General features: G+C 38.7%; 1 protein-coding gene across 1 annotated transcript in view; it reads right to left on the reverse strand.

The window, feature by feature from the left end:
* Positions 1-9,486, reverse strand: part of loxhd1b (lipoxygenase homology PLAT domains 1b) — a 37,233-nt gene extending 27,747 nt beyond the window's left edge. The window contains exons 1-10 of the mRNA XM_051951208.1: positions 8,952-9,486; positions 7,012-7,126; positions 6,474-6,554; positions 6,131-6,315; positions 5,844-5,942; positions 5,541-5,689; positions 3,102-3,225; positions 2,552-2,661; positions 1,721-1,861; positions 1,496-1,631 (exon numbers count right to left, since the gene is read on the reverse strand). Of these exons, the coding sequence (XP_051807168.1) occupies positions 1,496-1,631; positions 1,721-1,861; positions 2,552-2,661; positions 3,102-3,225; positions 5,541-5,689; positions 5,844-5,942; positions 6,131-6,315; positions 6,474-6,554; positions 7,012-7,126; positions 8,952-9,207 (1,396 nt within the window). The 5' untranslated portion in view covers positions 9,208-9,486. The remainder of the gene's footprint in view (positions 1-1,495; positions 1,632-1,720; positions 1,862-2,551; positions 2,662-3,101; positions 3,226-5,540; positions 5,690-5,843; positions 5,943-6,130; positions 6,316-6,473; positions 6,555-7,011; positions 7,127-8,951) is intronic.
* Positions 9,487-13,004: the final 3,518 nt, after the last annotated feature.

Consider the following 13,004-nt stretch of genomic DNA (forward strand, 5'->3'; position numbering starts at 1 on the left):
TAGCCAACCTCCCTGGACGTGGCCGCAAGAGGAAAATTGATGACAAATTGAAGAGACGGATCGTTCGAATTGTATCCAAAGAGCCCAGAGCAACCTCCAAAGAAATTAAAGGTGAACTCCAAGGCCAAGGTACATCAGTGTCAGATCGCACCATTCGTCGTTGTTTGAGCCAAAGTGGACTTCATGGGAGACGACCAAGGAGGACACCACTGCTGAAAAAAACTCATAAAAAAGCCAGACTGGAATTTGCAAAAATGCATGTTGACAAGCCACAAAGCTTCTGGGAGAATGTCCTTTGGACAGATGAGACCAAACTGGAGCTTTTTGGTAAGGCACATCAACTCTATGTTCATAGACTCAAAAACCAAGCATACGAAGAAAAGAACACTGTCCCTACGGTGAAACATGGAGGAGGCTCAGTAATGTTTTGGGGCTGCTTTGCTGCATCTGGCGCAGGGTGTCTTGAAAGTGTGCAAGGTACGATGAAATCTGAAGACTATCAAGGCATTCTGGAGAGAAATGTGCTGCCTAGTGTCAGAAAGCTTGGTCTCAGTCGCAGGTCATGGGTCTTCCAACAGGACAACCATCCAAAACACACAGCCAAAAACACCCAGGAATGGCTGAGAGAAAAGCGTTGGACTATTCTAAAGTGGCCTTCTATGAGCCCAGATCTGAATCCCATTGAACATATGTGGAAGGAGCTGAAACATGCCATTTGGAGAAGACACCCATCAAACCTGAGACAACTGGAGCTGTTTGCTCATGAGGAGTGGGCCAAAATACCTGTTGACAGCTGCAGAACGCTCATTGACAAATACAGAAATCGTTTAATTGCAGTGATTGCCTCAAAAGGTTGTGCAACAAAATATTAAGTTATGGGTACCATCATTTTTGTCCAGCCCTATTTCATTAGTTTGTTTTTTTAAATAATTATGTTAATCAACAATTCAAAAGTGATGGCTGATTTTGATTATTTAATTTTCAATAAATTTTTATTTATTGTTACTTTTGTGAGTTTCAAGTGATTTCAGTGAGAATTGTGGGTTTTTCCTTCTTTAACTGAGGGGTACCAACAATTTTGTCCACGTGTGTATGGTGTTGAAGTGATTACAGCAGACAGCTCCCAACTGTGAATTTGTGTGATTGTGAATGTGGCCAGGCAGAGAAGGAAGAGTCATTATTACAAGTTTATCTGGACAGAATAAAAAGAGGAGCAAATGCGCACTTCCTGCTGTATACGTTTGTTTAAGAAAATAAATACGGTATATAACAACTGCACTCACCATTTACAGCTCTTTAAACTAGATACTGGGCTTCATTTTACAAGCAATCACACAAAGTAGAATGAAAATAGACTGCCTGCTGAGTCATTATGCAAATGTATGATAGATATGATGGAGATTTGAATTCTTCTGCCTCGTGTTTCAGGATATAAAAGTGGAAAAGACAGCATTTGCTGCTGCTGACTAGCCATAATTATTGGCATTCAACTCACTCTTCTGCCTCCTCTGCCGGAGCGAGACCATCTCATAGAGCTCTCTCTCTATCAGGCCGTCTCCCTCCTTCTCATCCAGCCATTTACCGCAGGGGAACGTCTGTTCTGTCCCTGTGAATGGACAGTACACAACGACCTGCCGAAAAAAACATCACTTCAGCTGAGCTCATTTTCAGCAAATTGCCAGCCTGTAGTGTTGACATGCAAGTGTGCATATCAATGTACCTTCTCGCAGTACCACCCAGCACTGACTCCTCCGTTGTCGTGTCCAATGGTGACTCTGCTGAGGGGACTGAGGAGTGCAGCGATCTCAACATTAAAGATGTCTGTTAAGCCACGCTCGAACTTGCCTCCCTCTAAAAACACCTGGATAAAAAACATTACAGGAAAATTGTGCCCAGAAGGGATTTAATGTAATTTCTTCTCAGTGGTCTCAAGTCATAATTACAGTGTGAATTTGTCTGAAAATAATGCTTTATTTTGCAGGAATTCTACCCATTGTGTTACATGAAAACAAATGTAGTTAAAGTGATTATTTCATTGGTACATGTAGAGACTTAAAGGTCATCACATGCAAATCTGCAGCTTGCTTAATCAGTTACTTTAAATAATCATTTAGGAACACAAATGTCACCAAGGGCAAATTAAAAGTGCCTTTATTACAACGAGAATTAATTTTTCACTTGAGAAAAGAAGCCATTCAAGTTAAGGAGGCTTTTCTGGCATTGAAGAATTTTGGGCAAACTACAAAGAAGAGACCAAAATAGGAAAATCCCCAGCCCAAAATGATAAGATTTGGCCAATTAAGATGCCATTTAGTCAAGAAAAACAGTCATTTTTGTTTGTTAAACAGTCAGAAATAACAAGGAAATGTATAGATAATGCATCTGAAATACAGACTCACTTTTATTGTACGCAGACCTTGAATGCATCTTGTTGAGCATTTGGAGTCAGTAAAAACCCTGATCTTACAAATAAAACCCTGTTATGTTTTTTGTTGCCGTTTGCTAAATTTATTGCAGGGGTATGACTTCATTTCACATATTTTCTCGTTACCTTGCCGCTGTTCTTCATGCCTTTCGAGCCGTGCATCACGATGTGGATCTTGGAGTTGGTGCCAGCACCTCGGATGTTTCCTGTCACAATCTGGACGTTGTACACAATACCTGGTGGATACAGTTACGTGTCAGGCTTTCAGAGGCGATGCCAGCGGGTCGCTATGGTTCACAGCACCTCATACTGTAGAGGAGCTGAGCAGGAACCTCATCACTCAGATCTAAGCATCAAGTAGTCTGACCTAAGAATGAAGGTTTACACGACAGGCTTTTTGGCAAGCTTCGTCTGCAGTCGTTGTTCCCTGGTATTCGAAGTGTTATTCTCTTCAAATCCATAGAATATTTTATTTCGTCTGGGTATTCTTCAAACCAGGCAACAGGATAAATATTTACACAAGAGGAAAATAGTTGAGAAGAAACAGACAAGTAATTAATTCTTTTTCATTTGGCTGCATTCACTAGCCTGAGGTTTCCTTTTTGAGAAATTAAAAGACCAAGTGAAGGTAAGGCTGGTAAATCTTTCCGGGGTTAAATGCAATTTTTAATCTCACCTGTGGGCTGATTGCCTCCAACTAAAACGTCCCTCTGGATCTTCCCATCATCTTCATCAATGGCAAACCAACGATTGATGGGAAATTCATACAGAATTTTATTTCCCATATCATCCACTACTACCTGCACACAACAAAATGACATATTAAGACACTGCTTGGTGTGATTCATCACTGATAACTACAAAAACAAAAAAATTGAATTATTGGTTCTGGCCAGAATATTTTTTTCTTTATCTTTTAATGTGCAAAATTTTTATCACTCCAGCACTAAATACAACTCACATTATTGACTCAGTTTGATTCTCCTTACAGTGAAAGTTACAGAACGGTAAAGACAGAGAGAACAGCTTAAGTTTCAAATTGGAGTGTCCTTTTTAAAGCCTAGAAAGATGACAGAACAATTTAGTCTCTGTTGGGGTAAAATATGAAAGAGCGTCCTTCAATATCCATTTAGTGCTTCTTCGTTTATTGCAGCTTGGACTGCTGTTTTGCCTGTTTTATTGATATGCCTTTCTATCTCAGCATTTGCTTTTAAGAGAATTTCTTTGTTGGATGTCTTTTTTTATAAAAGAGAAATGGGCATGTGTATTCTTACCATCAACCCATCCTAATGTATTCTTTCTTTGTGTGCAAGGCTGCAACTTAATGTAGGGTTGAGGTCCTGGATCTGCACCGGTACAGCAATGTGGCAAGTCCTTTTACTGCATGATTGAGCATCGTCTACAGTTTGCAACTTGCACATTTGCGTGCAGCTTTGTATGTAACATCACAATTGTTTTCAATTGTACCCTAACAGCCTTTATTAAATGTTTCATAATTTTGATCTTCAAGCTGTCAGCATAACTTTGAGGCTTGGACTGCCTGCTTTTTCTATATATACACCTGGTTGCATATTTTTCTACATCTTGGCAGCTGTTTTTGAGTCTGTTGATTCTGAAATTTAATTTAGAATCATGTATTTGCAGCTTTTGAATTAGTGAATTGCACAAACTAATTAAAACTGCATACGTGCCATGTTTCTGCTTTATGCCCTGCAGGTAAGAGTGGAAGAAATTCTAATTATTTACTAGCTTTCTGCGAGCGTAAACAGGCTTCAGCAGTGATGTCTTGAGGAAATCTCAGCTCAAATATTATGTTCCCTGACAATGTTTACAATATATTGCTCGCGAGTGTGAACTTGGACAGCAACACAAACTACATGTGAAATGCAAATAGAATATGATTCATTATTGCTACTGATCTTTGGTGTCAGTCTGTGCTGCATTAACCAACAAATCTACTGACTCATCTGTCTGTTTGGTGTAAGGCAATCCCTTAATGGGACATGGTTTCCCTTTACACAGGGGGTAGAATAACGACATGTGTGTCCCTTGTGTGTGTGTGTGTGTGTGCGTGTGTGCGTGTGTGTGTGTGTGTGTGTGTGTGTGTGTGTGTGCATCTGTTTGAATGAACTCATCTCTCAGTTGCACACACTGTATGTGTTGGAGGAGCAGAGACGCTGGTCTTGGATAAGAAAACTGAGAGGAAATAAGAGGATCACATGTCTTAAGTACCACTGCAGAGAAAGACCTGAGCAGACTGAGGCACAGTAAGAGTCAAAGACAGAGTTTTGTTTCAAGATAACAGTAAAACCCTTAAGGTACACATTACCCAACAAATGAAAGTTAACCCTCGTCATTCTTCATTATCTGACTTGGGAACTGATGAGAGGGAGTAACTTTGCAGAATTAACATCATGTTTGTCTTTAACCCTTTCAACCCTAAAACCCAGTGGTGGGGTTCAAAGGCAGGTAATTTATCAGAGCCAAAAGCTGCAAAAACAGAAAGATTTTCAACTTGCCAATTTTTTATTGAACTCATGATATGTGACATGCAGATCTTTAGAAAAAAATAACTTAATCTAAGCTTAAAATCTTGGTATTTTATAAAAAAAAAACTTTGTTCTACGTGTCTCATTTCAGAAAATTGACAAAAAATAAAATTTATTCACAATAGAGATTCTGTACAAAAAAAAATCTCAAATTCTGCCATTCTCTCCAAAACAGTGAAGCCATGAATGATTTAATTGCAACCAAAAATGGCATAACAAAAATACAGGGACTTTTCAGTGTACTGAAATTTTGCACATATTTGAGTCCAGACTTTTATCAATTTTTGTAAAATGATTAATATAAATTTACTTTCCCTTTTTAAAAAATGGAATTATGACTGTCCTATTCCACAGAAGACATTTTTCATGCCCTAGTCATGCTTGTCTGTTTCAGTAGAGGTGCAGGACTTTATATTGCAGTAAAAAATGAGCCAACACTGAGTAACAATATGACAAGAATGAAAAAAAAAACAATGAACTGCCTGAGGTTTCTTAATTTCTAGAACTGTAAAGGAATGCAGACCTATAAACAATGTCTGTCTTGTCTGTGTCTGTCTGACTCTTACCTTATCCACAAACCATCCAGCTGAGGAGCCTTTGTTATTATGGCCGATGGTGATCTTCCTGACTTTTCCCAAGTTTGGTGCTTCGATGGTGAACTTGTCCTCTGTGCCTCTTTCAAAGTTATTTTTGTCATTGTCGAGTCGCCTTTCCCCTGAAAAAAAAAGAACAGTCAGTGAATTACTTCAGCTAAATAGTTGCTTCTTTAAAATGTTTTAAATTAAATCTAGCATTCTGTTTGGGGAAAAAGGTAACTATTGAACTACTAATGTGAAACACCTATGCGTGTGTGTTGCACTCTTATTTACCTGTGTCTCCAAACTCCCCGAAGATATTGATAAAGACGTCTGCATCTGTTCCGCTGCCTTTTACATCTGCAGTGAAAACACTCACTGCATATTTATTATCTGGGAAATTAGGGCACAAGGATTTCAAGAAGAGACTGAACACAAACATTACACATAAAAATCCCTCAATAGTGTGTCAACCACAAGCAGAAACTAAATTTTTTGGTCCTGTTTGAGCTGATTCTCGTAATTAATCGGTGCAGGAGTGTTACAAAGATACTTAAAGGTTCGTATCTGTGCATACATACATTTAGGCATGTCCATTGGGTCCATGCTGCCCAGCAGGTCTCTGATATAAAGGCCATCTCCCTCCACCTTACTGAGCCAGTTGTTACAAGCAAAATAAAACCTCAAATGAGGCCGGATCACATCAGTCACCACCACTCTGTCCAGGAACCAGCTGGCGTTCAGTCCAGTGTTGTCATGCTCAATCCTGAAACAACAGAAAAACACATTTTGATAAATTCAATTTTTCTTGCAAGCAAATTCACGTTAGAAAGATAAATGTCATCAATGCCAGAAATGCTCGGCCTTTTCCAGACAAGTATCTGATTTGTGCTTCAGTGAATGCGACACTGAAAAATAACGCACCTTATCTTTTTCAGAGGTCCAACATTGTGAGTCCTGATTCTGAACACGTCAGTTTTGGCTCTTTCAAAAGCTGTACGACTCCTGAAATCATGGAACGGTAAAAATTCTGAGTCACCCTGAAATTTGCCTTTTTTTGACTTATCAACTCTTTGACTACAACATGAATGCAAAAGAATCAAATGGAAAAGTGGAGGGAAATAAAATGTACCACATTCATTCTCGATGTGTAATGAAACATAAAAACCTTTGGAAAAAAAGTCATGCAGCACATCCTGTCATGCAAACTGATTTCCACCAAAATCACAGCACGCTATTTTTTATCTAAGCAGTCAGTCTTCTACCACAACTGAGAAACAATTACCTCTTTTCTGTGCTGTAAAAGTGGAGAAAAAACACAAAGTTTAGTTCAAATGGAAGAAATCACTCCATCAAACAGGAGGTCTAACGTCTGACTAGAGCATTGTGATGAATAAAAGAAATATTTGCATTCTATTTGAAGCACAGATGGTTTTTGCATCTAAATTGTAATGAGACTTACTTGCTAGCCAGGTGGACTTTGGGAGTGATGCCATAATCCCCGAAAAGAGTAACAAACACGTTGGCGTCAGTGCCGGCTCCTCTCTCATCGCCAGTGATGGTCACTACCTCGTATACTGGAAGATTTAATGACAGGAAACAAATGGAAGTGTGTTTTAGAAAAAAGTATAATTACATCAGGGAGAATTAAATAAAAAACACAGTCAAAAAGGATATTTGATATACAGGATACATGTGTTTGTGTGTTATGTGAATAATGACAGCTGACATTGAGAATTTGTTTTTACTTTTACTGAAGGTTATCATACTTCTGTTCAGCTTAAAGTTTGATGGAACAATCTTGAAAATGATGTCACCAAACTCCATACACTAATGTGAACATCTTCAGCCTTGAACTTACTGAGGAGCCACAGTGTCCTGATGCTGGGCTCAGACTACTCCATATTTTATTAAAAGATGGTTACTGAGTCAGATTAGCTTGCCGTATTTCATGACCTGCATGATGTCACTGGGAAGTAGGTACCAGAAGCCAACTACCGGTAACAAGACTGTAAAGAATAGCATGAATGCCACTGGTGTGCTCTGAAAGGCTAAAACAAGAAAGGACAATAGATACTGTGGACACGTCTGGGGGTTACATCATAGGGACAGAGTGGGTGGTCTGTCTTTAAAGTTTCACTTTGCTATGCTTAAAAGATGGATGCAGTAACAGTCACCACTGAGTTTTTAAAATCTCTAGTTTCGTGTCACCATTTTTGCTCTGTTTGAAACGCAATGTAACAAGTGAGGGTTGGATCTAACTGAGAACAAAAGGATGCTATGCATAGCCATGCAGTGGCGAACTTTCAGTCGCAAGGTAGCCCCAGCATAAACCATATCCTGCTATAGCATCTATTTCACTCTAAATGGGATTATTATTTACAAAATAAGCATCATGCTGTACTAAAAGGGTTCTAAAAGTAGAGATTGAAACCATAAAATCCTTACAAAAATGTTAACTGAGGTAAAAAGTAGGATAATTTTCTGGTAGATGTCTGTAAAGTCAGACTCAGATGTGTTGCCCCCTGCTGGCCATTAGCAAGTATACAGGCTTAAAGCACTTGTGTGTTGGCTTCACTTTTAAGACCTTGTCCATGTTTTATACAAAGTCTGTGTCTTTGTTCCCCTCTTGGTTCACATCACTCTAAAATTGTGGATCTTGTCAAACACAAATTGCTGACATGCTCAGTTTTTGGTCTAGAAATTAAGGTGTCTCACATACATCAATTCTCATCCACTAAGATGCATTAAATGGGATTAAACAAATGTCAAGCCTCATTCTGGGTTCAGACTTCGTATGTCTTTTTAGGCCGGGCTACTTTGATGCCATTGTCACGTAGCATGAACCTGACATAACAGATATCTTATCGGGTGAAGTAACTGATATCAATTGTGTGGCTAAATGATGGGTGTTTAAATCAAAATTTATTATTCAGTTTAAAAGAAGAGATAGGGACATAGATTGGAAAGGTTTTTTTATGTCTTTTGAGCAGGTTATCAATTGAAAGTTCATGCAAAATTGATCCTTATTTCAACTGTTTAGGCAAAAATCTATGTTCAATGTTTTTGATTTCACTCTATTATTTCTAAATCTAATTAACTACTAAAAATGAGCTTCAGAAGACAGCGATGGATGAGAAACAACTCAGCTTAAAGATTAGTGAGGTGTCATATAGCGGCAGGCTGCAGATAACATACTGACGATACACGGATACTACTTCTCTCCGTGTAATGTTACCATGAACATTAATCTAAATCATGGACACATGACCACTGAAGCCACTCAGACTCTTGTAACTGCAATCAAGGATTCACCTCTACTCTGGTGTCAAATGTCTCTCCTTTTTCAGTTTGCCTTTTGTACATTTTATAGGTTGGAATAAAAAGAAACCTTGAACTTACCTTTCTTTTTGTGATACTCATCCTCGTAGTTCTCCACTTTTTCTGGCTCGTAGTTGCGAAGCTCACTCTCATAGATTTCCACATAATTTTCAGCTTTCTTCTTCTTGCCTTTCGTCTTCTTGTTGTCTTCATCACTGTCTTTCACTGAGCCTTTCTTCTTCTTTTCTTTCTTTGTCTTTTTCCCTTCATCTTCATCAGCTACAGGTTCCTCTTCTTTCTCCGAGTCCTTTTTGGATTTTTTATCCTTTCCTCCCATCTTTTCTTTGACTGAGGACTTCTTCTAGCCTTTCTTAGTGGTCTGAATCACATCAGGAAGTTTTTCTCCTCTTTTTTTAACCTTGGACTCATTGTTGTCATCTTCATTATCTGTGTTCTGTGACTCATTGCTCAACTCATCCCCACTCTCTTCTTTGGCTTTTTTCTTCTTTTTCTTGACCTTTTCCTTTTTTCTCAGTCTTACTCACATCTGGCCCCGATGTGTCAGAATTATATCCTTTTTCTTCGGCGTCCTTTAACTTCTTGCTCTTCTTCAATCTTCCAGCATCCTTTGACTCACTCACCTGCTTACTTTTCTTCTTGGGTTTTGGTTCCTGATCCTCAGAGTCGTCGTCATCTACATCTTTGGTTTCCTCCTCTGCCCTCTGGCTTGTTTTTTTCTTTATTGCAGGCATCTTTAATTTATTTACTACCTTGTAACCGTAACCGATGTTCCTGCATGTTCCGGTGAAACTTGATTAAACTGACCTGTGACTGCACAGGAGTGACCAGCTGGCAGGACGAGTCCGAGCTGACAGACCGCTGTTCTTTGGTTTGTAAAAAAAATCTGAAAATAGTGACATTTTTGGACATTGAAAATTTGCTTGGTGCTACAATAATAATAATAATAATAATAAGAAACCAGAAATATCAAAAGTAGAATATTCAGAGATTTAAAAAGCTGTTAAAATAAACTATTTCACATTTTCTGTCAATAAGTTTTGAATAGCACACCAATCGTTTTAGCTATACTAGTGTACTGTTGGGCTGTTTAATCTACGTTAAACTATCATGTACATTAAGCTCATCATAAATTTTCTATGGAAATTTGCTAATTTGTATATTAACACGCAACTATTGTTGTTAAATACATGCAGTGGAGATAAAGGAGTAATATATCTCTGAAAGGTCAGAGGTAAAGTCAGATTTGTATTTACTTAATTACATCCCACCGCTTGCCACAGACACCACCACACAACTACAAGAGGAACGTTTTGGAGACTTCTTTATGTTCATGGATGAATGATGCAAAATGAGCGATGAACAAGCAATAATAAATAGTGGGAACCCTTGCTTGAAAGCTTCAAAACATGCTTTCCTGTTCTGCAGTTCCTCAAATGGCGTCTTGAGGTTGAATCCTAAGTCAAGTCAAACCTAATGACCCCCATGTTAAAAAGTCCAAATTTGCAGCAGAAATAAACATCCATCCATCCATTCTCTATACACTGCTTTATCCTCACTAGGGTCGCGGGGGGTGCTGGAGCCTATCCCAGCTGACTTGGGCAAAGGCAGGGGACACCCTGGACAGGTCATCAGTCTGTCACAGGGCTACATATACAGACAAACAATCACACTCTTATTCACACCTATGGACAATTTAGAGCAACCAATTAACCTCAGCATGTTTTTGGACTGTGGGAGGAAGCCAGAGTACCCGGAGAAAACCCACACATGCACAGGGAGAACATGCAAACTCCATGCAGGAAGATCCCAGGCTCAGCCCGGGACTCAAACCAGTGATCTTCTTGCTGCAAGGCGAAAGTACTAACCACTATCCACTGTGCAGCCCAGAAATAAACATGTTTGAAGAAAAACAACAGTTTTGGTCTTTGTAGTTAACTTATCTATTTATGACTACAGTACAGGGGGTAATGTTCATTTAACACCGTTTTTAAATGTTGTAAGGCTTGAAGTTATATAAAATTAAGGGATTGTTAGGTGGATACTACCACAGGCCAGACACCAGACTGAGCGTCTGAACCACTCTTCTATCCTATGGGTGATACCACGAAGGGTTATCCCATCTTTACAGACAGTCTGTGGGTGAAATATGCTCAGGTGAGAGCCATGTCTGTGTTGGTAAGGCCAAACATCTAGTTCACTGAGCAGTTTTACGCAAAAACAAAGAATAGTAATCCTAGCTGGAAGTTTTTAAAACAGGCTTAGCTGTTTTACCTTGTCAGCAAAAGATCTTGGAGGTAAATTCTTCGCAGTCTTATCTACGCTACTTTTTTACCAAAAACCCTGGGTCTAGTGTGACTACACAGTTGTCCTGAAACCACAGAGGGAGGAAAATCTGGTTTTAGTAGGAGCTAAATTTTAGAACTTGACCAACTGGTGTTCCATACACAGAACAGAACCTGATGAAGAACAAGAAGCCAAGTAGCCAACTAGGAAGACAAAATCACTGACAAAGACAGCAGCTGACTGTAGCTGTGCAAATTTCATTTTGCCTGAGTTTTTAAGCAGATGCAGTGATGGCAGGCACATTTTGACTGGAGCACTGTAACACTTAAATCTACATTTAATCTTTACCTTCAAAAGAAAACGGTTCAAGCCAATCTTCTGAAGTATTTATTAGTCAGCTTTTATTAGTTCTCCTGAGAGATTTCTGTAGTTTATGTAAGTCAAGCCTCTGCTATACTTTTTTCAATAAAGTAATTTAAAAACAAAACGACCTAAATCCTATCAGCTTTTGAGGAACTATTTATGCTTGTCTCTACTGCAGTGTTACTTGGCTGAAAATGTATTAAAAGTAGTCACGTTACAGAGGTGTTTGTGTTACAAAAATGTTTTTCTTTATGGACGTGAAGATTACATCAGGTTAATTTATTGTCATATATGCAACCCTTTTTGTCCAAACCTACTGTATCATCTCCTTTATATCAGAAATACAAACTGTTTCCGTCTCTATTGTTTAATTGTAAGGTGAAACAGTTCACATTTAGCATGTACATATGCACCCTGGCGACCTTTTCAGCCCTTACAAAATGAAATAATTATCTCTTGGTAGGTGCACTTAAAATGGGCTTGACACACACTTTATAGTCACGGTTGTTGAATTACAGCTTTCTGAATTGCAAGAAGATCTTTTTTTAAGAAATGAAAAGAGGGTGATAATCCAAATGGGAAAAAAGGCAAACTTCTGCACCTGCTTTTGTTTCTGTGTGTGTTTTCATTGTCGCCAGCAGAGGGAGACACCTTCATTTGCATTTGGGTTCAAAGTGCTTTAATATGTGCACCATTAAAATCACTGAACAGAGGATGAGCACAGATTGTATTATTCAAACTGCCACAAACGTATCAAAAATAACACAGCTATTCATGGATTATTCACAGAGCCTATTTTACAAGTGCTATGTTGCATGAAAAGCATTCAATAAAAATAATACACATTCGAAAGTCCTTTTCTCCCACACATATTAGCCTTAAAACAAAGACAAGATATAAAGCAAATGCAAAACAAAGTGCTACATATGCTTACTCTTTGTGAGATGTAAAATTTTTAGATACAAGAACAGAATAGCAAATAAAAAAATGAAATAATACTGAAGTTGTCACAAAAATCTGCAGCAGCTTGAACAATAAAAAGGCGTCATCCTGTATTCATATTCAGTCTGGCCAAGTGTTTTTTTCCCCCTTTCGTCAGTGTTTCCTTTGGCCGTACAGCAGACATTTTGCTCAGTCTGATGTGATCGGTCACAATGAGCGTCTGGATGCTCTTCCTCCTCCTTGTCCTCATCTTCCTCCCTCTGTTTGCACCTCCCCCCTTCCTTGTCCCTCTGTCTCTGCTTCAGCGCTGATTGATCCAAAAGAGTGAGAAACCTCCCTCTCAGCACTGAACTTGTAATACTTGCACATATTTGTGGCCACGTTAGTGTTTTATGGCTGCAGTTATGTTGTGACTTAATGAATTCAGAAAGATTTAAATGCCAGAATTACATAGATTGCAGTGTGGTGTCTTAAATGTGTCTAATTTCTCACAAATTCCTCACTTGGCAGCTATTCAATCACAAA

Source organism: Acanthochromis polyacanthus, chromosome 7 (assembly GCF_021347895.1).
Source record: "Acanthochromis polyacanthus isolate Apoly-LR-REF ecotype Palm Island chromosome 7, KAUST_Apoly_ChrSc, whole genome shotgun sequence".
NCBI lineage: Eukaryota > Metazoa > Chordata > Actinopteri > Pomacentridae > Acanthochromis > Acanthochromis polyacanthus.